At 42.5% G+C, this 25,569-nt stretch overlaps 2 protein-coding genes across 3 annotated transcripts in view; one reads left to right on the plus strand and one right to left on the minus strand.

Annotated features, from left to right (window-relative positions):
• The window catches only part of tbcd (tubulin folding cofactor D), a 43,580-nt gene that overhangs the window by 17,308 nt on the left and 703 nt on the right, over positions 1-25,569 (minus strand). Inside the window, exons 2-32 of the mRNA XM_086133790.1 lie at positions 24,600-24,650; positions 24,420-24,517; positions 23,857-23,958; positions 23,604-23,750; positions 23,149-23,204; positions 22,834-22,966; positions 20,608-20,653; positions 19,182-19,314; positions 18,971-19,095; positions 18,434-18,494; positions 18,277-18,351; positions 18,114-18,205; positions 10,731-10,887; positions 8,349-8,406; positions 8,237-8,266; positions 7,864-7,949; positions 7,646-7,726; positions 7,399-7,472; positions 7,140-7,257; positions 6,101-6,161; positions 5,999-6,021; positions 5,884-5,915; positions 5,752-5,814; positions 5,605-5,681; positions 5,362-5,443; positions 4,618-4,736; positions 4,428-4,519; positions 3,050-3,190; positions 1,683-1,766; positions 750-908; positions 541-679 (exon numbers count right to left, since the gene is read on the minus strand). Of these exons, the coding sequence (XP_085989916.1) occupies positions 541-679; positions 750-908; positions 1,683-1,766; positions 3,050-3,190; positions 4,428-4,519; positions 4,618-4,736; positions 5,362-5,443; positions 5,605-5,681; positions 5,752-5,814; positions 5,884-5,915; positions 5,999-6,021; positions 6,101-6,161; positions 7,140-7,257; positions 7,399-7,472; positions 7,646-7,726; positions 7,864-7,949; positions 8,237-8,266; positions 8,349-8,406; positions 10,731-10,887; positions 18,114-18,205; positions 18,277-18,351; positions 18,434-18,494; positions 18,971-19,095; positions 19,182-19,314; positions 20,608-20,653; positions 22,834-22,966; positions 23,149-23,204; positions 23,604-23,750; positions 23,857-23,958; positions 24,420-24,517; positions 24,600-24,650 (2,795 nt within the window). The remainder of the gene's footprint in view (positions 1-540; positions 680-749; positions 909-1,682; positions 1,767-3,049; positions 3,191-4,427; positions 4,520-4,617; positions 4,737-5,361; positions 5,444-5,604; positions 5,682-5,751; positions 5,815-5,883; positions 5,916-5,998; positions 6,022-6,100; positions 6,162-7,139; positions 7,258-7,398; positions 7,473-7,645; positions 7,727-7,863; positions 7,950-8,236; positions 8,267-8,348; positions 8,407-10,730; positions 10,888-18,113; positions 18,206-18,276; positions 18,352-18,433; positions 18,495-18,970; positions 19,096-19,181; positions 19,315-20,607; positions 20,654-22,833; positions 22,967-23,148; positions 23,205-23,603; positions 23,751-23,856; positions 23,959-24,419; positions 24,518-24,599; positions 24,651-25,569) is intronic.
• Positions 11,845-18,289, plus strand: znf750 (zinc finger protein 750). Of its 2 annotated transcripts, XM_086133792.1 has the most exons (3): positions 11,845-11,969; positions 14,751-15,920; positions 16,708-18,289. In XM_086133792.1, exons 2-3 carry the CDS (start codon positions 14,764-14,766, stop codon positions 17,219-17,221), a joined length of 1,671 nt encoding a protein of 556 aa, XP_085989918.1. In that variant the 5' UTR covers positions 11,845-11,969; positions 14,751-14,763; the 3' UTR covers positions 17,222-18,289. The 2 variants fall into 2 exon arrangements, with proteins under 2 accessions (XP_085989918.1, XP_085989917.1); XM_086133791.1 differs by lacking the exon at positions 11,845-11,969 and having other exon boundaries at positions 14,630-15,920.

Genomic DNA, 25,569 nt, shown 5'->3' on the forward strand with positions numbered 1-25,569 from the left:
TCATGTTGCGGAGGGACACGCTGAACCTCTGCACTGTGAAGTCCACTTGCTAACCACCGGACTACCGGGCCGCCCATAAAGTAATTAACTTGCTAAATAAATAAACACAAAATGAAACATGTAAAGATAATACATCAAATAATAATACAGAATTAAAAGCACCAACAAATGTAATAGGGAGCTGGAGCTTTTCCTAACTGCTTCACATAAAAGAAAAAAAGTACAATACTGTATATCCCCCCCCACAAAAAAAAAAAAACACTCCCGTCAACTCACTAATATTGAAAAAGATGTTTTTGGGAGAACTTTCACCCTGGCCACAGATTTCCAGAAAGTACGGCTTCATACACATAATTTGCAAGTGGACAAAAAGGCAGAAAAAAGGCTTAAAAAATACCCGTGTGTCAACATGACCCGTGTGTTGCTTGGCAGACTGTAGACTGGGATGGAAAATGTTTCGATTTTCCCTCATGAGTCACACCCTTTTACAAACACTTCAACATTGCTGTGCTCTACAAGAAGCGTGTGCGATATACTTACTGTGGACTGGGTCATCCCACCCACAGACACAGTGAGGCCCAGCAAAGTTTGGTACTGGTACTCGGGCAGTCCAAGTAGCTTGGTGACATACGGGAACGCTTGTGATGGAGCTTTCCAGTTCAGACTGGTTTTGACTTCCCTGAAAAAAGGAGATTTGACTCATGAATGTGACATGGCAGGGCAGGTGATGGATGACTGTGGGTGCTCACTGTGGAAAGATGCTCAGCAGCTCCTCTCTGTGGGGGATGTGTGGAACTGTCGGGTCGGCGTAGTGCAGGAGCTGCGTGAAGATGGTGCCCGCGTGCGCTCTGTAGTGGTCAATCTTCTCCGCCGACTGTTGCGCGAGTCTGCACATCATTAACGTCACTCTGGAAGGAAGGTGACAGACGAGAAAGTTAACTTCAAGCAAAATAACAAGGGCCCGAGGAGTACACGTTTCTTTTAGGGCTGAGCGATTTTGAAAAATAATGACATTTTGATCCCCCAATAGTGTGACTGCGATTCATTATGCAACTGTTTCTTTTTTTTTCCCCAAGGCCCTCTTTCCATGTATTTTTTAAAGAACACAAGCAAGAAAATGAATCTGTATTACAAGAAACAATGTCAGAATTATCACACACAAATTTCGGTCTAAGCATTCACCATGACTACTCCACAAAATTATATCAAACAAATGCGGCGTGAACATAAGCAAAAATAAATAAATAAAATATTTTTTTTTTTTAAGTGGCTTTATCACTTCACCTTTTTATGCTTCATGAAACAATGATACGTAAACAGGCAGATTATACTTCTTCTGCACGGAACTGAACACAATATAAATAAGACATACGTACATATATAAATAGAGAAAATACAGCCTACTGACTGAACGTAATGTTTTTTTCTCCTCCAAAATGACAGCCTTTGCCATTTGAAAATTGTATTTTACTACACCGCAACGTCGATTTGAATCCGATTGATTGTTCAGCCCCATTTCCTTTCAGGCACTGACCCAACCAAGCAGTTTTTTTGAATTCCAAGCGACCATTTGGTCCATTTTTGGTTCGTGTGGGAAAGCCAAATTCTGACTTCAGAGGAGGTGCTAACAATGCACCGCGATGTAACACTGAACAACCAAAGCCAAGAGGACAACTACTTACTGGTCTGGGAGAAGGATCTCTGGTGCTGTTCTGGTCACCAGGATGGTAACATCCTTGAGACTTGTCATTGCTGCCTCCCTGACCCTAGAGGGAACATCAAACGGAAAGAAAAGGAAAAAAAATGAGTATGAGCACTGTCTCAGATTGTAATAAACTTGGTGGTGTATATTGAAATTGTCAACTCTCCAGATTGATTAACTGTACTGTATATAGTTCGGATATTTGACAAAAATGGAATTTGATTGGATAGTGTGACTGACGTTTTCGTATACAAGTGCATCACAATAAATGTTTTTAAAAAAAATATTTATCTCAGTAGTTCAATTCAAAGGGACTCACGTTAACATTTATTTATTTATTAAACAAAAGGAAACCTCCTTTTTCGTACCAAATTTCTATTAAAAAGATCATGTGATTTCTTGAGATGGTGAATTTCTAGTTTTCGTTAATTCATCAAAATTTAAAAAAAAAGTGTTTCACTTTATCATAGTTAAGAAAAATGAATGAAAATACAAAAAAAATGCATTAAACATTTCATAAACAAAATGAAACGGAAAGTGTTTATTTTCAATGACTGGCAAACAGCAAATGACAAAACTAATTACTGCCAATTATAATGATTGCAAAAATGTCCTTCATTTTCATTTTACCCACTATTGTCATACATAGGCTTTTGGGGGTAGTCTGAAATGCAGGTAATTCATTTGGCTTTGCCAATTTGACGACAGCTGTGTGGCTCTTAGGCACATCGAGCGTAACTGACATAGTCGTATGGGTACATTTCACTGAAACGCGACGTCATTAGGCCATGACTTTGTATTCGGGCTTTAGACCTTTAATCTAGCACCCGTCAAATAAATCGTATTAAAAAAAAAAAAAAAACTAATGCTAAAGCTAATACAAATTAAATTTAGTACACATTCTGATTACCGTATTCTAATTAAAACTAAGTGAATTTGAAAAGCAAAAGCCAAAAAGATATTAAAACATAATGAAAAATGGTGTCAAATTAATCCATAGGATATATGTGTTTCAGTTTTTGAATTCAACCCCTGAAATAAATTGAGTTTTTACGTTATTGGAGTTTACTGGGATGCACCTGTGGGTCTTGTGTTCCAAAATAGAGGGAGAAAGAATCCGCCCATCCCATGTCGCAATAAAGGATAAACGACAAGCTCGGTGGCATTCCTGCTGAGGAAGTAAGCATCACCTCGGGCTACTGCTAAGACAATCAAGCTCTTCGTGTCTGTGTATATCCCTGGGTGGAGCAAAAAAGTGAGACACGACAAAAGGCCCAGAGGGAGGGGAACATTCGCACTACCTGAGGCAAACCAAAACAAAACAAAAATACACCTAGCGCAACTCACCAGGAGCCCACATCCCCTCTGCTGTCCGTGGTGTAGTCGTCCATGCTGTCCAGGAGGACGCTGTACACGTCAGCTATGTTCTCTGAGCACAGAAACGACGCCGGGGGCCCGTCGGCACAAACACCCGCCTTCATACATACTCTGATTAGAAAGGGATAATGAATATGGACGCATTATGTTAAGTCAACACTGTTCAAACACTTATTCTTGCTTCTTCGACACCCTGCAGCTGCCCTAAACTACATATTAACATAAATAAATACCTGTGATTACAAAGTGGATTCTTATTTGATGAATGGGTGACTTCCAAATGAAAAAGACACAAAAAAGTGCCAAGTTTTATTACAGATATTCATGAGAAATCTTTTTTGCCTGCGACAGCTTTGGCACAAACTAGCTTTAGCATAAAATAGCTTCAGCATTAGCAAGCCTTACCATAGGCTAGCTTGAGCATAAGATAGCAACCTAGCTAACGAGATTAGATGATAGACGATAGATGCGGACAGATTAAAAAAAAAAAAAAACTATTTCAAAATCTAGCTCAGGTAGGAAAAATTTGGGGGCTTAGTTGTACTTACATAAATGTATTATTTAATAGGCTGTTACATGTATCGTACTTTTCTACCTCGAGTACTCAAAGCACCTCACACTGTTATCTCATTCACCTACTGATGATGCAGCATCAGGAGCAACTATGGGTTCAGTATCTTTCCCAAGGACACTTTGACATGGTCGCAATGGCCAGGGATTGAACCACCAACCTCTGGGTGGGAAACAACCACTGAGCCATGCCACCCCCTATTTAACTTTGGCTTGATGAATAACAAAAAAATATTTCTAATAGTGCCTTGTTCGTTCATTTTGAGATTTAATGCTCTTTACAATTAAAAAAATGCTACTTATGATATGTTAATATTTTTTTCTGGTGTTTGAAAGATCGATTTAAGACATTTGAATGCCAATTAATCCTTGTGTTTAAATTAATTGATTCAATGCCTTTTGAGACTTTTTAAGGATCATCAGGAAGCCAGTTACAGGTAAATTCATTTGTTGTGAAAAACAAACAAAAAAACCCAGAAAGCCAAAAACATTCAAACACTCATGGGTTCCCTGTAAGGGAATAATGTGACAGTAAATGAAAATGATGAAGGCCTATTTGTGGGGGAAAAAAAACTAGGGTACAATTTGACTGACATGTCATTCAGGTCTTACAGGTATTGTCAGTCAGATGTTTGTTTTGCCCTCAGTGAAGCTCGCAAAACAACAGAACAAAGAACGATGAAGACACAAGAGGCCTTTTGAAACACCAGCCGACGCAAATAAATAAGTACGGAAAAAAAAAATCACAACCAAATAATAGAAGAAAAAGAGCGCTCACTGAGCTAGCGCTCGGACCGCGTCCCTCCTGGCCTCTGGGAAACGCCCCTCGCGCAGACAGACTGCGTGCATCTGGCCGAGGCTGTCGAGGATCTGAGGCGGTAGAAACAGAACATCACGCTGTTGCTGAGACTAATGATACGAAGGTTAACCATGTGTGTGTAGGTAATACGTGTTGACTCGAAGCACACCTGCTTCAGTTTGCTGTGGATCATAAAGGTCGGCAGACAGCCGAGGGCCAGGGCAGAGCCGCAACGGGTGAGCAATTGTGGACTCTGCAGCTCCTCAATATACTGAGATATGAGCACACCTAAACATACATTCATTCATTTGGATGTCAAATAATGCAGCAAGTGTTCATTATAAGCGGGCCATCGGGAAAAGGGTACAGACACATTTACATGAAGAAAAAAAAGTGCAAAAAGACGTCATTTGAGAAAAGTCAGTGTTACTTGAAAAAAGCTGAAATTTGTGAAAAAAGTCCCAAGACAAAAAGCGAAACTAAAGCGTGATGAGTCTATTTTACTTTCGAGAAAAAGAGGCAATATTAAAATAAATAATCAGAATTTACTGGAATTAAATTATCATATAACTAACATCAGTTTTGCAAAACTATAAAAGTCAACAGCTTTCTTCCTTCACATATTGTTAGTTTTTACTCAAATTAAAAATTAATATCATCATATCACCCCCCCTCCACCCGTTCTATTCCAACTGTTGTCATAATGACTTATTTTACTTATTAGAGAAATTTAGCAAAGATCTCTTATGTCTCGCTTGTGCCTGCATGCGCGCATGTGTGTGTGCGTGCATATGGACGTGGGAGGTTGGCTGCTTGAAAAGTAGGTCTTCGGTCAAAAAAAGTTTGGTCACCCCTTTTCAAAACAATGACTTCTACCCTGAAAAACTGAGCGAGTTGAGTAAAAGGAACTCACTCTGCTTCTCTGAGTCAGCCTGGTCAGGCTGGGCCTGGTAGTATTCCTCACACAAAGCAGACAAGGCACATAGCAAAGCGGCCTGTAGGCACACACACACAAAAAAAAAAAGCAACCATCAAATTGAATAAGACAAACTCACATCAAGTGATGACCAATGTCACACACAGTCATAGCTAAGCGTTCAAATGTTTGACACAGATCTTGCAATGGAGCGCATGTTTCCATAACTACATTAATTACCAGGATGCCATCCTTGACACCGCTGGAGACCAGATGAAGCGTTTTGATGGTGTCGTCAATAAGTCCCTGCCAGCCAGCTAAAATGTAGAAAGACAAAATCACACACGTGCTCCAATATTTAATGTGTATTCAAACAAACTGACTCACTGATGACTGGGTCGCTCTTGAATGGCATTTTGGACAGTGAAAGCTTTTCAATAAGTCTGCACACTGAAATTAGAAAAGGCACTCGTTATCTTACAGCACTGATGAAGTTCAATTTTTTTTTCAGTGACTCACTGGCTGGCTTCATTAGCTCTCCTCCATAACCCCTTGAAAAAACATCAAAGTAATATTATTATTATTATTTTCGAATGCCAATCATCATAATGTCTACTTCTTTCTTTCAGCTTACCTATACTGGTTCCTGTCTTGTAGCTGAAAGTCGACCAACACATAAAATTCAGCAAAAGCATTTTTTCAATTTTCTTTTCCCTTTCAATGATTGATGTATTACCTTCTGATGAATGCCCTTCAAAGCCACCACGCACTCTGAGGGAATGATGTCCACTAAGGTCCTGTTGGACCAGTTGGAAAAAAATGTCAGTTATTGATTGATTCAAGAATGAGATGAGACAAATTGATTTGGTCAGCAGAACAAAAAATTAAAGCTTGTTCAAATGCTTTAAAATCCACAATTTTTCCATGGAGGATACATTCCAGTACCACACGCAAGATGTGAAAATTTCTGCTACCTCTGCCAATAATATTTTCAAATGATCACTTCACTGGTGAGATGTTCTTTGAACAGGCCTACAGGTTACTAATGTGGTCCTTGGGGACTATCTGGTGCATGCGAGCATCACGTTGGTAACCCCTACCCTACGCTTACGTGTTTTGAGTGTATTTGTGTTTTACTATTCTGCTGGCATTCAATAAATGCTCCTTTCTCAAATGAAAGGGAATCACAGTAAGTAAGTATACTGTAAAAATTAGGGCCCGACTGATTAATCGCAGATATTAGCGCTTTTAAAATGGGCAAAAACTCGTTCATCTGTGATCAAACAAAAGCTGTTGAAAGGTTTATAACTGCTGCAATATTTGTGCTAATTTGGTTAGCTCGTCTACGCTGTTTCCCCTATATGTGACAGCATTAAGCTGGAGCACTTTTGTAAGTAAGGATATTTTGTCGTAAATACGCAACAACATGTAATTCCATTTGTTTAAATTTACGGTAAACTTAAACTTGGAGGAGCCATTAGCAGCTTAAAGCAAGCATTTGCCCTCTTTTTTTTTTTAATTGTTCGGAATCTGCTAATCTGCTGCTGCTTATGAAGTTTGCAGCCACCATCTAGTGCAAGTATCTCAAATTTTTGCTCAGGAGGAAAAGAAAACAAACAAAACAAAGAAACACGGCTCATATGTCGAAAATCGGAGGTCGAGTCACTTGCAAATCGATGTATCATGGTACTGTCTTTAATATTACTGACTTGTACGGAAAGCCACTCGACACTGTTTTCTCCTTGCATGGTGTTCTTGTTGTGTTTTAAACCTACCTGCCTGTGGAGAGGCCCAGTTTGTACAGTGCATGTGTCACCTCTGCACACGCCAAGATAGCTCCGTGGCGACCTTGCAGGTCTGAAGCCACGGCCATGTTCAACAGTTGTGGCAGAACTGCGGCAACCACACAAGAAATAATTTCTTTCCATTACTAATAATTGTACGGTTTCTGTCAAAAATATGTGTCTTGAATAATTGAGCTTCCCTTGAAGACTGCACGTCATTAAAAGAAACATGTATGGTGACATAGTTTACCCGAAGTGGCCATGTAATCAGGTGCTTGAGGTGTCAGGTTGTGGAGCGCTTTGGAGGTGAGCTCTCGAATTGCACTGAAAAACATCAACAATTTTTTTTTTAAAGTTTCTTTCTGCAAAAACCGTGAAGTGATGCATACAAATAATCTTTAAGAAAGAAGAAACAAGTCATAATTTTCCAAGAAGTATTTCTTGGAATAAAAAACTGTTGTAAAATGAAGATGAGGGGGGAAAAAAACATCACTGACCCATCCCAGTGGTTGACTTTCTTGACTACCAAGTGGTCAATCATGGCTTTAGTGTACGCAGGAAAACTAGCAATGTAAACACTAGGAAAAATAGAGAACAACAATTGGGAAGCTTTGAACTTGGTCACATCAGTTACACCAGCTAGGGTATGTGTCTTTTAATCGAGGCCTTGCACCCTCTGCATTTAAGCACCCTGTCTTTTCTGGTAATTCTTTACCTGGTGTTCAGATAGCAGTGGTTGCGAATCCCCACAGCATGATAGTCCGCTGCGGTTGCAATGTCAATGCCATGAGGAAACGTACCCTGTGGACAAATACAACACTCTTTCGTTTTTCCTAAATGCCGTGTGTGTGTGTGTGGGGGGGGGGGGGGGGGGGTGTCAAATACTAAAACACTGGATTTAAGTGATTGCTACTACTGTGAGTGTTGGGAAATGTAGTTAGCGTTTGCTGCTGCCCTGAAGCTATACACTGGAAGGCTTTCACTAGCATTGCAAGTTGGAGCATGAAGACTTGGTAGCAAATTTGGGGGGAAAAAAAGTCACAGTTTAGCGACAATATTCAGTAGTTGTCAAGAGCATGATCACGGACCTGCCTGCCGACGTTTTCCTGGAAAGCAGCCTAAGACAAAGAATTTTTTTTTTTTTAATCCGTCAACAAAATTATGCAGAAGTGACGCATGTTGATGTTAGGCGGGACTTACTGAGGCGGCTTTGCGGCAGCTGACATCTCGATCGAACACGGTTGTAACCAGCAAAGAACTGTAGATGCATAAAAAAAACGTTCAGTATGTTTTCAGAACTTCAGCCAGTCAAAGCACGATTACAAAAATTACTTAGAATACAAGAGCAGTGTGAGAAAATCTGATTTTTTTTTTAAAGATCTATATTGCTAGCAAGTAGACCAAATATATTTACAGTGATGTTAAAGCTATTTTGTGCCAAAGCTAATGAATAGGCTGCTAGTAAAATGGAAAAAAATGCTAGCTGGATAACTAAATATACACGTATACTGTACTGTATATGTCACCACATACCATTAAGATGGTTAGCTCACTAGCTCACAATACCTCTGCTAAACCTAAGGTCACTGAAAAAAAAATCTAAACTGACCGATTGGATCTTTTTAGCTGAAATTATCTAACTATACTGATGATCAAATCCCAAGTCAGAGTTCCATGATTAGCATGATACCGCACCTCTTTCGAATAATTTTAAAAAACAAACAAACTAACAAACAAAAACATTCCACTGCTACCACCACCACCACCCCTACGACTACTACAAGGTGTTCCAAAAGTCTTGGGCACATTTGAAGTCCCCATATCTCCTTAACTATGAATGGTAGTAAGATAAAAGTTGTGCCATTTTAAAGCTAATTACGTTACGTTTTTTGTAAGGCTCGTGATTTTTTTAATTTCTTTTCAGACCCATTAATGGCGTTCACTCAACCAGAAAAGGCGTTTTGTGTGCTTGAATTTGAAAAAACGGAATCATGTACTGTTCAACGTGCATTTCGCAGAAAATTTGGAAAGGAGCCACCAGAGAGGAAGTCCGTAGTGAGATGGCATGGTAAATTCATAACGGATGGGTGCTTATGCTTTAAGCTGAAGGCACGAATAACAGAAGCTGTTGCAGCCAATGACAATGCAATGCTGGGACACATTTGACAAGAATTTGACTATCGGCTTGATGTGTATCGTGTGACCAATGGTGCTCACATTAAACATCTTTGAACATTCCATGTAAAAATTGAGATTACAAGCTTTCTGAATTTACCAGATGAATTTTTATATCCTTAACAGTTTCCGAGCTATCCAATGTCAAAATGTGCCCAAGACTTTTGGAACACCCTGTATTACTACTACCAGTAGTAGTAGTAGTACTCTGTGTGTGTCTATGGGGGCAGGGATGCAGAGATAAACTACTACTGCGCTTGTTTGCTTTTTGCTAACAGCAAATACACTTCGGGTTGGACTGGGCTTTTGCAACAGCCCTTGCACTGAAGGACAGAAAAAACAATCATCCTGATTACATTCCAGATAAGTCACTGCACATAAGCTAGGATCACAAAGTAACCGGCGGAGTCTGTGAGGCAACGGCTTTGGGTCGTTCCCACAAAAAAAAAGAAAAAAAAAAGTGCGTCAGTTTCCCTTTCCGTGTCATCGAATGGAGCAGGAACCAGCTTGTCCAAGGGCCGCTGCCAAAACAGTGACCGAAACCCACGGTGAACAGGCGAAACCTGGCAATCCTGCAGACGAGGGCAAGGGGAGGGAAGGGTGTCGCGCAGATGCCGCCGCGGAGGGGATCAAACCGACGCTGCGGAGTCACAGGCCACAGGTTTCAACACGTTGAGTCGTTCTTGAGAAAGAGTGAACAACGTGGCGTCATTGTGGATCTCAGCTTTGTGACAATTCCATGGAACTGTTATCGCACAATGATTTCATCCCTCCAAACTACACAAAACTGCATTTAATGTCACACCTTTAACCAAAACATTCAAACGCACTCGGCCTCTGGGTCCATCCATGTAGAATCAAACACAGAATGTATCCTCCATTTGCTCAAATTTTCAGAAAGGGAAGGACAAGACCATAACACAAAGTATTTTGTTCTAAACCTCATAATTTGAGAGACAAATTTATGCTAATCAGAAATATTGCTCACATTTAAACATCTCTATATTTCTTTCTTTGAACACCTAGAGTTCAAATATTTCTCAGAAACCTTTAGAGTACCATCACAATGTTCCTCCACTTGTCCACATTTGCAACCACACTTGAAAATGTGAAGAAAATCTGAGAGGTGAAGGGGAAATTTTTCAACCTTCTTACTCCGCTAGCCCACCCTGAAAGTTTGAGGATGAGTATCTGAAACGTGTTTTTGTCTTTTTCAGCGACACGAGAGGACAAAATATTATGACATCAATCTGTGCAATCATAGAATCGGTCAATGAAATTGCATGAAATCTTGCATTCGTTCTAGATAGTCTATATTGACAGTCATCTTTGTGGAAGCAGAAATGTTCACACTGCTCTTGAACTGGGTTAATTTTTTTCAGCAACGGTGGGATGCATCGATCTGACCTGGCAATTTGACTGACGAAAGGCTTGAGCTCTTTGGGATCGTACGCCCTGGCGAAGGACCAGCAGACGTAGCAGGCCGCGTCGCGGACATTAGAGCCGATGCTGCAGGCGCCCCTTTTTTCATCGTAGGTCAGGGCCTTGATGATAAGCGGCACCACTGCAGAAAGAACAGAAAGCAGTCCACTATCAGCGCCATTCAAACAAACTGTGAACCTTGGGAAAATGCCATGATAAACGTGCATCCATTTTCTATCTCGCACTTGTCCTCATGAGGGTTTTATCATTCAAATTATTAGGCAATAGAGGATATAAAATAAAATAATTCTGTATATTCCCTCCTGATAATATAAAGCGCAAAAAAATGACGTGGATTGGCTGTATATTGAAGAGTGACACATGCAGATGTGAATTCTTTAAAGTTTCAGTTTTACAGTAAAATTGTTTGACATCTGTGAGATTGCATGGAACCACTTTTCAAAATAATGATACTTAAAAAAAAAAAAAGATGTGGGATGGTACCGTTTTTGACAGCCAGGTATTGCGGTCCTTTTTTAGTAGTGGTACACCATGCAGACTCTGACAGTTAAGAATGAGAGTTCAAACAACCTTGTTAAGATTAACAAACGCTTTATGATGGAACACTTTGGCATAAATGAAGTTATTTAACATTATTTCCAAGGGGAAGATTATAAATACGACTGGGAAGTCCAAGAAGGCACTAGGTAGGTTGCGCTGTACTTATTCAAATCTTGATTGCAGACTAGGAATTTTTATTCAACATTGCATCGTGCGCATTACAATTGGAGGTGTCATTACATAATCCGCACTTATGTCTCCTCCCGATCAGAACTTGAAAGCAAATGTGAGTATTGAGCGGCCGCGGTGACAATGCAGAGAACGCCAGAAACAAGGACCCGGGCTGACCGACGGCACATCATGCAAATCGTTGCTTGAGGCTCGACTAATATCAGGAACATCGATGTTGCCCGGAGGCGCTGCTGTTTAGACTGAGGCCCCACCCAGTGGAGTGGGAGAGAGAGTGAGAGAAAGAGAGAGAGAGAGAGAGAGAGAGACAACAGCTCACAAAGAAAAACTCACCACACAACTAATAGGAATAGGTTTCACACATGCTGAATCACACACGCATCCACACACACACTCACTAAAGTCAGAGGAGCAGGACGCATCCTTGACCGACTGAGGACTTGCTCGTCAGGCACCCCGACACTTTGAGAGCAGGTAAACACTCTTTAAGCCTCAATAATTTGTGCATTATGTGATCCTACAATAATTCGATGATGATCGAACATCCTGATGATGGTGGTCCCCGATGTGTGCAAGTTGTTATCGTTTCAATTATGTTTTTACAGAATTTATGTTGACAATGGCGAATAATTAATAGAACATTGTGATGTATTTAAGTGACATACTGTAGGTCAGATAACTAAAAAACATGCTACTTAAAAAAATAAAGATTTTATTGAGCTAATTGGCGTTCTCGGGAAGGGAGTGGCAAAACTTGAGCGACAACTTCTTGCAACAGCGCATGACAAGCAGGTTCCTCCACGCGGCATTAGCAGCCACGGCTTGAGGGACACCTAAAAAAAAATAATCCAATCTGAAAGACGTCCTGGGAGACAAATGGTTATGATTAAGTAAGGGCCAGCGCAAGTAAGTGTTTTCCTGGCAGACAATGACGACTCATGAGCTCATTTGGCGGACGTCAGTCGTGTGCATCCTGCAGGTGTAGCAGTCATGGGAAGCAGGTGTTTCTCAGTTCCCACACAGGTAGCAGTGAGTCGAGGCAAGTAGCAAGTTTCAGCATGCCCTCCACACGCCCGTGACAGTAAGCGCTAAGTCCGACCGGCACCTGCTGCCGCGGCGAGCCAATGCGATGATGAGCGACATCCAAACTAACGTGCAGGGGAATGACAAGCGGGCAGAGGCGGAGGCATTTTACACAGGCGCCAATCAAGCAAGAAAAACAGAGTGCATCTATGCAAATGCACACCATGCATACGTGTTTGCATATGCAACCGTGTGTCTGTTTGGTATCCAACCTGTTTGCGGGAACATTTGTAGAAAATACATTAGCCCCAGGGAGTGAGGTTTTGGGCAGCTAGAGATTTTGGAGTGACTACTCAAACACTTGTAAAAACAAATATTTCCCAATGCCTTTTGGCCAGGGTGAAACTTTTCAGCAAATAGGAAAAAAAAACACACTTGATTATCTTTTGTCTTCCATCCAACTGTTGACTGCAAATGATGGATACATTCGTCATTTTCAAACAGGTTGGCACGGAAGAGGGTCTAGCCCAGCTTTGCTGTGAAATTCAGGTTTGGAGACCACTGCAAAGGCTAATCAAATGTATCCCTCCACCCATCCATCCATTTACTGATCCGCTTCATCCTCACAAGGGTCGCGGGGCATGCTGGAGCCTATCCCATCCATCTTCAGGCATTAGGCGTGGGACACCCTGAACTGGTCGCCAGCCAATCGCAGGGCACACAAAGACGAACAACCATCCATGCTCACACTCTCGCCTAGGGACAATTTAGAGCCGTGGTTCTTAACCTTGTTAGAGGTACCGAACTCAACCAATTCATATGCACATTCACCAAACCCTTCATTACTGAAAAATAACAATCAGATTCAAGAAGTATTTCTTCAGTTTTGCCGGTGCAAGACTAGAGTTGCTCAACTTGGCATGACAAATCATGCAAATAGGATGCTGAGTCGATCACGTTCTGTGATGCATGTGAATCCATGTAGTAGTTATTCGTCCGACCACTTTTTTTTTTTGCTCGACCTAAAAAATATATATACTATATATACCCCGACAGTCATACATTGACTACTGAGCAGATCATCTGCAGCCAGTGATGGCCAAGCAGGCATGTCAAAAACTAATTGACATGTTGAGTCGGGTGTGTCTTAACCTCCATGGCAGAAGCTCCGTCGAAGCCCTGAGACCGATTCACCGAACCTCTGGTTAAGAACCACTGATTTAGAGTGTTCAATCGGCCTGCTAGGCATGTTTTTCCAATGTGGGAGCAAACCGGAGTACCCAGAGAAAACCCACGCAGGCCTGGGGAGAACATGCAAACTCCACAAATGAAGGCCGGAGCCGGAATCAAACACCGCACCTCCGCACTGAGGCCGGCACGCTAACCAGTCGAATGTAAATGATGTGAAATTGAGGTTGAAAACTACGATCTTAAAGACTTTTAAACATTTTAAATCTTTTTTTTTTCTTTTCGTCAATTTTATGAGCCGTCTTTTATTTTCTTTACTTTTTAAAATGTTTTTAAAGTCATCAGTTAATGTGTTCAAATATTGCCAATATACATTCTGTCAGAACATTTTTGGGAAGTTACTTTTGTTTTCTTTAATTTGCTTCTAAATATGGTTAGCTCGTGTTTGTAAAGGCTTGTAGGTTTTGTGTCTCGTGGATGAAATGTGCTACCTAAATAAAGCAGCCTTGCTTAACAGATCCCTGAACACAGATGCTGGTGCTGCATCGCTTTGGATTTGAGATCAGCACAGCTTTTGAATTGGGATAAAGACTAGGAGGGCGGCCCGGTAGTCCAGTGGTTAGCACGTCGGCTTCACAGTGCAGAGGTACAGGGTTCGATTCCAGCTCTGGCCTCCCTGTGTGGAGTTTGCATGTTCTCCCCGGGCCTGCGTGGGTTTTCTCCGGGTACTCCGGTTTCCTCCCACATTCCAAAAACATGCATGGCAGGCTGATTGGACGCTCTAAATTGCCCCTAGGTGTGAGTGTGGGCGTGGATGGTTGTTTGTCTCTGTGTGCCCTGCGATTGGCTGGCAACCGATTCAGGGTGTTCCCTGCCTACTGCCCGGAGACGGCTGGGATAGGCTCCAGCACCCCCCGCGACCCTAGTGAGGATCAAGCGGTTCGGATAATGGATGGATGGATAAAGACTAGGAATGTTGGCATGTCTCGCTGAATTTCTCAAGTTTCATTTGGGTGTCACATTTATTTGTTCTTCGCTTTTAAGGGACTGCATCGCAATGGCCACTGCTCAAGAACGGAAGCCCAAAAGGCCTCACTACATTCCCCGCCCACCAGGGAAACCGTTCAAGTACCAGTGTTTCCAGTGTCCTTTCACCTGCAATGAGAAATCCCACCTCTTTAACCACATGAAATACAACCTGTGCAAAAACTCCATCTCCCTGATGTCGCAGAAAAACTGTCAGAAAGCTCGCCAGCTCAAGGCTGCAATGAAGGCCATCCCTGGGAAATCCAAGGACGGTGCGACTTTGCTGGAAACTCCCGTGGAACTGGAAGCGGCAGATGAAAACACAGCGGAGAGGAGCGATGCGGCAGAGGAGGTTGACGTAGAGAGTGATGGTCTGCCGGAGAAGGGAAGCCGGATTTTGACAAAGGCATGCGACGTTCGAGCAAAGGAGCCCAAGTCCCTGCCTTGCCCATCAGCCCTCTACCTGGCGACACCAAACCACAATGCAGCAGACGCATTTAAGTCATCTGTGCAGTTGTCAGACAGTTCACAAACTCCTGCTCCTTGGTTCGAGCGCCCAGCATTCCCATGGGCTCTGAAGCAATTCCCCACTCCCGTGAGTCCAGAATATACTCCTTACCTCAGACCTTTCTATCCCTCATACTACCACTCGGCAAGCCATCATGCAAATGAGACCAGTTCCTCTTCTCTGCGCCTTGACTTTCCGGATCCCCAGAGGCCAGTAGTACCACAGGCCATTGCCCCACCTCCTGCTTCACTCTTCGGACCTTACCCATACCGATACTGTCACCCAATTAACACCAGAGAGCCATTTCGTTACAGCCTGTATAGGCCCCATGAGCTCTCAAGATATCTTCCGTTGGACTGGTATGGGCAAACCCTCGCCAACAAAGATTACAACTTATACATGCGATCCAGTCACAATCAGTTTGCTGAACAAGAGCAGGTCAGGCCAAGTGGCGACAAGGACACCAGGCTGAGTCCAAAAGAGGGCTGTTCTGCTCTGGGCTCCCCCGACAGACCCAGTCATGAGCAAGTCATCCAGAGGGATGGCCAAGAGGCGCCGCGACACACCAGCCTGGATGACTGGCAACCGACTAAAGAGGAGCAAGACGTGCAGACTGACACCAGACGCAAGGACACTGCTGAAAGCTTGCTCCAGCTCGGCACCCTTCTTGTGGACGTAGGGTAAGAAAGGAATGCTTACATTCATATCATGCTTGTCCTCATGAAGATAGGCATTCACACCTACCGTCCAGACACTTTCCTCTCTGGATGTCTTGTGTGGATTTTGCATATGATCACCATGCTTGCGTGGGGTTTCAAAAAGATGCATGTTCATTATAGACACTGAAGTGTCCATAGGTGTGAATGTGAACGGTTGTGCCCTGTGAATGGCAGGTGATCAGTCCAAAAAGGTGGAACCCGCACTAAAATCCAAAAGTCAGTTCAAGTCTGCTATGATAGGCTCCAGGGGACGTTTAGCGCATGGTCAAGTGCCGATTAATCAGCCGGGCAAATTAATCAGGCCATACTAATCGGGCAGTATCAGTATTTATTCATGAAACATTTTCTGATTTCATCAGATGATTAATTGGTTATCAGAATTGCATTCTGTCAAATATCAGAAACTACAATGTCCTCAAAAATTCCATATTAGCCGGGCCCTAATACAGACTAGTGTACTGTATTTAAAAAAAAAAAAGTACAGTCGATGTTTTAAACTCAATTAATCTTTCAAATTTATCGCTGAAAAATGCGTGAAGGACTATGGCTCTCCTTTCCCACATACAAGGCCATTACAATAGTAAAAGTAAATATACTGAAACAACTTAAACATGCGATGCAGTGGAGGCACAAACAACAAACTGCAAAACACCGTGAAAGCATTTCGATTTTTGTTGGAATTTTGCTCGCGAACAAATCGCAGCCTGCTTAGAAATGAGTTTAACTCCTGTATTAATCTCTCAAACAGATCGGTTGAGAACATCAGACATTCCGATGTGACCGAATCGTGTGTGGAAGCTACCTCTAAACAGGAAGAGGACAACCGAAACGCTCTGGCACCACTAAATCTTTCGACAAGGAAACCGGACACCTCAGACACAGAAGAGCCACGGGCTGCACCGGTGCCGCTGAACCTCAGCCTCCGTTCGCCTTATGCCAGGACTTCAGAAGATGGCGGTCACACGGGTGAAGAAGCGTGCGACCAGAGGGAAACGGCGGCACTTGCGCTCTGTCAGCTTGCCATCGCCAGCTCGGCTGCCTCTTTGCGGGACTTTGAGCCCACGCGTCGACCGGCAGAAGATACTACGGATGACGGAGATCGGGCTTTGCGCTCAATGGAAAAGGCTGAACACGAGAGCACGGCTAACACGATGCCCACAAAACGACTTAACGGCGGCCACGCTAAAAAATCCAACAACACGCACAGGCCAAAGAAGAGAAAAGTGGCAACGCGGCCCATGAGGAGACCTCATCGCTCCTAAACACTCTTGACTGACCAATGAAAAGCACATCACTGTTTGTTGTGTCCAGGCCAAAATATAGCAATATTCCAAATATGGTGGTATCTTGGTGCCCAAGAAAACACTTGGAGTGAGTTGAAGCGTTTCGTTCAGACTAAAGTAGGCCTTTGCCACCATCTTGTGGTGTATAGAGTCAGCACTACTCACGTTTTTTTCCCCACTATTCGGAAGTATCGGGACAAGGCTTTGCTGTGAATAGCAGGGCTTCAAGACTGCATTTTTTTGAGCATCAAGAGAAAAGCCGTACTGTATTTTTTGCTGCAAGACGAGATCAACCTAGTGAACATTGACATTACTGAAGCACTGAAAGACTTTATATACAGTGGGGAGAATAAGTATTTGAGACCCTGCTGATTGTTGAAGTTTTCCCACTTACATAGCAGGTAGAGTTCTGTACTTTGAAAACGTGATAGAACACAGTCCATCATGTAGCGGATGTAAATAAGTCTGAAAGTACATTAGGTGCACCTGCATTAAGAGATTAGTTTTAGTTGAACAAAATAATAGCAAAGACCCAGTTATGAGCTGTCTCATGGTCTGAGGAGGGTTGGGGGGAGGGGGTCATCCACAACCCCATCTCCCAACCCCCCATTGACGATATCAAAATACAAAATCTAACAATGTAATAACTGATCAGTCAATCAAGATGTTTTTTTTATGATACAGCTCTTCTATTTGCATGTGCAGGTGTACCTAATAAATTGCCTGGTAAGTGTGTGCATGTCTTGGTGGCAAAAGGTGACACAGAATGTTTAGAGGGCATGTTTTTCTTATGACAATCAGGATACTTTTTGAAGAAAGCAAATAAAAACATCAATGATGAAATGTTAATAATGATTTCATGATAACTTACCATTAGTTAATCTGGAGGGCAACAGTAAGCCTCTCCTGCCAAGTTCTGCAAGGGCCAGGCAGCCTCCGTGCCAGGTATCCGTCTCCTGGAAGCTTCCATTAGAACACCAAAGTGGGTTAACGAGCTGTAACATGAAAATATGTTTCCCTATTAAATAAAATACCTGAAGCAGTCCAGCACTGAGGCCACGACTTCGTCCGCCAGCTCCTTCGGAAGCCTCCCAGTCACTCTCCCAACACTGATGGGGTTGAAACACACACAGTTCACTCAGGACCAAAAAGCTGCAAGGACGCTTGACTATACAACAAAAATGTTGTTACCCCTTTGCTGCAGACCAACGCACTATTGTTTCTTTATCCTTAAGTCCCACCAGTAGATGCTCTGAGAACAAACATGTCACCATAACAGTGGGTTATTTACTAAACAGGCAGTGAAATTAGATTTATTACTTCTTGTATGGAAGTTAAATTTAAGCTTTTCGACGGCACACTGACCCTGATTTAAGTAATGATAACCCGCCCATGACTTCAATGCCCACAGTCTGTATGCATTATTATTATTATTATTATTTCATTTGATTTATTTATGTTTTTTTATGATGGCCACAGAGCTAATGTCGCAATCATATTTATTGTTCATTGTCTTTTTGTAGTTCAAACTTGCAGTAGGTGTTTGCAAGTCACATATCGAAGTATTTCAATGAAGACAAGCGGACAATAATGGCTTATATCCCATCTATGTGCACGGACATTGGCACATATCCGATACGTATCGGATTTGTGCCACTTAAAAGTTAAAGAACAGAATTGTGTCATTTGAAGCAGGTGCTGTAAATCCAGGCTTAGTTATGATCTTACCAATGACGGTCTCTAATTCTTCTGGAATATCATAATCCTCCTCCCCTTGAGTCGTCTCTTTGAGGCCATCTGTGGCCTGGCTGGTCAAAAGGGTCGATGCTATGGACCTGCTTCCTCTCTGGTACCTGCGATGTTAATGTAATCCATTATGGATTTGGATTGAAAGCAAAGTTGCTCTTTTCCCCCCAACAGTAGTAGTTTTACATCTCACCTCCAAGGAGCCAAGCGTGGCTTCAGGTAGGTGAGGCCCAACCGCTGGATCAGTTTGACATTGAGCTTCCTCAGCGTGGCTTGGCTACTTTCTGAGAGACGCTTTTCTTCCAGACACCGCAAAACTCCAAAAGCTAGGAGGGAACAGAGAAAATTGGTCATTATTGCACAAAACAGGAAGGGTCATTTCTCATTAATTGCAAAGTGTTGTCTATCAGTGGCGGCGAGCATTTTCTTGAGACCACCGACACCAGGGGTGTCAAACTCATTTTTGTTGCGGCCCACATTGTAGTTCTGGTTTCCCTTGGAGGGCCGGTATGAATTTTGGGAAACCATATCATTGTTTAATTCCCTCCATATCTTATATACACAGCATACAACAAATTGATGAATAACTAGTTTTAAAATCAGAAGTCAAGAATAATGACTGTTTTTGTGGATCACATATGACAATTTGAAATTTTGGTTCTGACTTTAGCAAGCATCATGGAACTTGACATGCTTGATTTGCTTTTGCGGGCCACATAAAATGATGTGACGTCAAGGCCCGGGCCAGATCTGGCCCCCGGGCCTTGACTTTGACACCTGTGACCAATACCTTGGAGGAACAGTTAAAAAAAGACCAAAAGCAGTTTAGCCACAAATGCTCATAATCCATCCACAGATTTTCTTTAGCCACAAGCAGGGCACACAAACGACCACTGACAGTCACACACATGGACAATCTTGAGTCTTCAGCTAACCTAGATGCACATTTTTGGACCGATGGAGGCGGTAGGAGTACCTGAAGAAAACCCACGGCGGGTCTGATCTGAGATTTGAACTCAGGGCCTCTCGAATGTGCTAACCACCAGTCCGCTGGACTATCTCAAATGCTCATAAAATTTCATTTATTTGTCACATCATATTTTTTCCTCAGCTTAACATGGCCCCGGGGGGACTTTAAAAAAAACAGGAAATGAGCTTCCCCACCCCTGATTTAGAGACACCTAACCTGTCTACATGCAAATAAACCCTCTTGACTGAATTATTTGTATTCACAAATCTTTGTTACTGCAGGCAACGGCAACTGAACAGAACAATGCAGATGCACACAAACTAGAACACCATAAAGTGGAGCGCCAACATCCCGCAGAGGAAGCCCAAACGACTTATGTGAACAAAAGTGGGGGAAAAAAAATCCCACACATCAAAATATAATTTCCTTTCCAACCAGTTTAGTGGAAAGTATTTATCTGCAGAAGAGAGCGTCACTTTCAAGCCCCTGGAAATTGAGCTCCAACAGTGACTTGGATGCTAATATTTTTTTGTGCTTTTGTGACACCATGGCAATGAATGAGTTAATTCTTTAATTTCACCACCATTCAACGGCAAACGCGTAAAACCCAGGCTCTGTCCAAATACTTTTGCATCAAAGCTAAACCTACCATGTTGTAAGAGATCCTCCCGCTTGCCGTGCTGGAAAAGCATTGCCTGTTGGAACACAAATAAGATAAGATAAGATAAGATAAGATATCCTTTATTAGTCCCACACTAGATAAGTCATTATATATAGCAATAAGATGCCTATGATGATTGTGCACACATCTAGGGGAAAAAAAGGTGGTAAATATCACATATGTGAATTGTCATTATTTGTACCTGTTCAACCTTGACGTCCACAGCAGAAAAACAAAACAACACATACAATACTGTAACTGCTTTAATGCCTTGAGCGCAGCTTGACGGTGCGACGAGACGTTAAAGGAACACGTTATTCAAGTTCACCGTATCTCCCTGTGCAATAAAATGCATCGACTTGCTCGGAGCTTGACAAGCATTGCAATGACGGTTGAGAACGTCATCAATAAAAGAACATACAGATTTAATTAGAGGCCCGTTGCTGTGTCACATGGCTTAAGGGGGAACTATTATGGAAAATCCACAAACAGTTGGTTACCTGCAGTGCCTCCCTACTCCTCAACTGAAAAATCAACAACTATGTCAATCTTTTAACTCGGGATGACCCGATCTCACTTTTTGATAAACGTCTGAGTGTTTGGTTTTAAGGAGATGCCGATAACAAGTCCAACCGATATATCGGCGTTACATTAATAAATAAATAAAAAAGCCGGATACAAATGATCTCAATATAGAAATATACATAGAGACATGTATATATGGTACATAAAATGTATACGTTATTATATATCTTTACACTTGTGTTTATATGGCCCAATCCACCAAATCAGCTGCACATCCGTTATTTTTTTTTTTGTAAGACCCTCAAAATAAAGTAACATTTTAGCTTTTGTTGTTTTTAGCTGTATATTTGATGATACACATTGAACAACTCAAAATGTGTATTGGCCTATCTCAGAAATGTTTTATTTTAGCACATCGTTTTCTGCTGAAACTCGTCATGGGTTTTCAGCATAAAATTGCCAATACATAAACTATAGCCATGAGATTTATACTAATAGAATGCTAACATTAGGCACAAGACATATCAATGTGCAGGACCCTTTATAAAAATGTATTTTCATGTGATAATAATTTCAGATTTTCTTGTAATTGTATAGTGCATTTATACATTTTAATCCTAGGGGACAAAAATGGGGGCGGCCCGGTAGTCCAGTGGTTAGCACGTCGGCTTCACAGTGCAGTGGTACCGGGTTCGATTCCAGCTCCGGCCTCCCTGTGTGGAGTTTGCATGTTCTCCCCGGGCCTGCGTGGGTTTTCTCCGGGTGCTCCGGTTTCCTCCCACATTCCAAAAACATGCATGGCAGGCTGATTGGATGCTCTAAATTGTCCCTAGGTGTGAGTGTGGGCGTGGATGGTTGTTCGTCTCTGCGTGCCCTGCGATTGGCTGGCAACTGATTCAGGGTGTCCCCCGCCTACTGCCCGGATACGGCTGGGATAGGCTCCAGCGCCCCCCGCGACCCTAGTGAGGATCAAGCGGTTCGGAAAATGGATGGATGGATGGATGGATGGATGGGACAAAAATGGCACGCATTTGTGGAATGGCTTATACAGTACATATAAGAATTACTTGAGTAAATTTGATTTCCAAAGGTAAACAACATATGCATGGTTATTCACTGGCGTGTGCAGGCTACAATGACGAGTCCACACAGCTATGGAGTTTGTTGCTATGTGTGGGACTACTTCTCTCATCTACAAACAACAGTATTGCTTTATGATCTGCTTATATGCAATTGGTGGGGCCCAAGCTGTCACCAAATAATTTACACGCTTTCCATGTTGCCCCGGTGTGCGCGTGGGTTTTATCCGGGTACTACGGTTTCCTCCCACATTCCAAAAACATGCATGGCACTCTAAATTCTCCCCCAGGTGTGCATGTGAGCGTGGATGGTTGTTCGTCTGTGTGACATGCGATTGGCTAGCAACCGGTTCAGGGTGTTCCCCCACCTACTGCCCGAGGACAGCTGGGATAGGCTCCAGCTCCCCCTGCAACCCTTGTGAGGATAAAGCGGATCGGAAAATCGATGAAAGTTAGATGGCTTGGATGCTTGGCCGCATCACAAGTGCTATCCTGCCTGTCATGCGTATACATGGCAAAGATATTGTAGTCTAAATTACACAAAACACTAGTACCTTTGCATTGAAGCAAACAACCAATGGTATGTGCATGCATTCGTGCGTGCTTTTACCAGAGACTGTAGAGCACCATCTAGCACCCGAATGGAGTCCAAAGACTGGTCATTATTTTGGGATATAGTGGCGAGACTCCAGTCCAGGAAGTCTCCAAGGCACCTCTTGAGCACATCAGGCCTCGTCATGAATCTGTCAAGACCATCGAAAGAAAGACACAACCTTGACATACTAAGCATAGATCAACAGAATTATAGGCAGCAGTACAGTGCCCTCTAGTTGGCCACAAAAACACATTGCATTTGAAAGGTAAGGAATACTGTACTAATTGGCGAGTTCTTTCTTCTATGATCTGGCTGACAGAACTGACTTACTTTGAGACCAACACGGATGCAGCAAGCCTGCAGCCATCGCTGACACCAAGATATGACTACAAAGAGAAAAAGTCACCGTTACAATTATCACAAATACGTGAACGATTTTCTTCCTTTGTATGAATATGAAAGTTGCTGTTAAAGAGGTAATGAGGCATATGATGGTAGTATAAGTGACATCAAAACCCAAGCATTCACATATAAGGGAAGTAAACCTAAACTTAAAGTGAACCTCTAAAATTGACTTGGCTTTTGATGGAAAACTGTCAGACACGAAAACCTGGGAACTGTTGTCGGTTGTGGAGACAAAAAAATGCATGTCTCACTGAACATTTTTTCAAAGTCTTTTCAACTGTCATTTTCTTGTGTCTTGAGTTTTAGAGTTCGCATTGCTCTATAATCCTGGAGCATCTGAATAGTAGCATATTGTGATGCATTCAATCACTTCAATTTGCCTTAGCAATAGCGAGGATGCGGTCCATGATGGCCTCTCTTCCTTGGCCATCTTCAGACTTCAGATAGCCATCAAGGCGGGAAAGGTCAAAGGGCGTGAGGCAGGTCATGGACAGCCACAGCAGCAGAATGTAGCGTGTCGACCATGTCTAAAAGAATGAGAAAATGGCTAAAAACTATGTTGTCTGACAAACACACACACACACACACACACACACACACACACACAAATGGACGATCTTGTGTGCATTGAACCTCAGTGTCTGTCGGGTCCTGCTTGGACAGCGAATCCAGAACTGGCTCTATGTCAGCGACTTCATGAGGCAATCGGCGAATGAAGATTTTGTAGACGCGCACCTGGGCAAAGACAAAAACAAATAGAAAGTGAATGGTAGTAATGAGGGCGGCCCAGTGGTTAGCACGTCGGCTTCACAGTGCAGAGGTTCCGGGTTCAATTCCAGCTCCGGCCTCCCTGTGTGGAGTTTGCATGTTCTCCCCGGGCCTGCGTGGGTTTTCTCCGGGTGCTCCGGTTTCCTCCCACGTTCCAAAAACATGTATGGCAGGCTGATTGACCGCTCTAAATTGTCCCTAGGTGTGAGTGTGCGCGTGCATGGTTGTTCGTCTCTGTGTGCCCTGCGATTGGCTGGCAACTGGTTCAGGGTGTCCCCCGCCTACTGCCCGAAGATGGCTGGGATAGGCTCCAGCACCCCCCGCGACCCTAGTGAGGATTAAGCGGTTCGGAAAATGGATGGATGGATGGATGGTAGTAATGAAAGGTACCGTGTTCTGAGACCCAGTCAGATTCACATCAAACTGACCTTACAGATGATGTAGAGAAACTTGAAGCCCAAATGAAACAGGGAAGAAGGGCAGTCCTCACTCCTCACCAACTTGAGTAACATATTCACGATCCATTCTAAAAGATCATAAATGCATTCAAATTGGATTGCTAGGATGAATATTGTACTGATTTCTATTTTTTTCCCCCCCGAACTTACCTAAGTGTGGGTCAAGCAGATGAGGCTGATCTTGATATTGGCTGAGTGTCTCTGTTGAGTGCAGATGAGCATAGTCATTGAATTGATAGTGACGGACAAGTACAGTGTTGGAAATAATTGCAGTATCAGATCTCTTGCTAAATTTCCATGTTTGTCCACTTACAAAGACATCAACTGTCTTATATATATCAACTGTCTTATATTTAAGACAGTTGATTGGTTCATTGATTACCGTAATGTCCGGATTATTAGTGAAATGTATACTGTATTGAGAAAACGTTTTTTTAAATTGATGCAGGTGCATCAAATCAAACCGAAGATACATATTGAATCACCTTTTACTGTGTATACTGTATATATATATATATATATATATATATATATATACAGTATATATATACATCTTAGAATGAGATGGTACATATACACAACTGAGACGTTCATTTAAATGTATGCAAATTGACAACAAAAAGACATTGCGTCCTACCCCTCTCCATCTGAGTCGTACCATATTGAATTGAATCGTACTACAACAGAGTCGATCCAAATAGAATCCTTGCACTTTCACGTTGAACCATCCTTGAATCATTTCGCACTCCACATATCAAAAATCGAATCAAATTGTTTTTTGTGGAGATAATTGACAGATTATTTCCTGGGGCACACCTAAGGATCTCTTTCACGGCACACTGGTTGGGAATCACTGCATTACAGCACTGATTTTCAACCATTGTCCTGCAGGAAGTCATCAGATTTCACACCACTGCTCCAAAACGTTTAGTTTTTCTTTGTTCATCTATCTATGCTAGTAATGTAGTGACAGAACCACGCTCCTCCACTAGATGGCAGAAGATACAAACAAACAGTTTGCAACTGCGATGCCAAAGGACAGAGCTTCAGCCAAATTTTCCATTACAGTACCCGTGGTTTTGCAAAAATATATATGTCGAATTTGTGATATTATCACCAA

Source organism: Hippocampus guttulatus, chromosome 16, assembly GCF_054856545.1.
Source record: "Hippocampus guttulatus isolate MCC_2025c chromosome 16, RoL_Hgut_1.0, whole genome shotgun sequence".
Classification (NCBI taxonomy): Eukaryota; Metazoa; Chordata; class Actinopteri; order Syngnathiformes; family Syngnathidae; genus Hippocampus; species Hippocampus guttulatus.

Bases quoted from the DNA above. Each gene is read 5' to 3' on its own strand.
- znf750 (XM_086133791.1), top strand. From the start codon at position 14,680: ATGTTGGCATGTCTCGCTGAATTTCTCAAGTTTCATTTGGGTGTCACA. The intron at 15,921-16,707 runs GTAAGAAAGGAA...TCTCTCAAACAG, and splicing joins ACCCTTCTTGTGGACGTAGG to ATCGGTTGAGAACATCAGAC.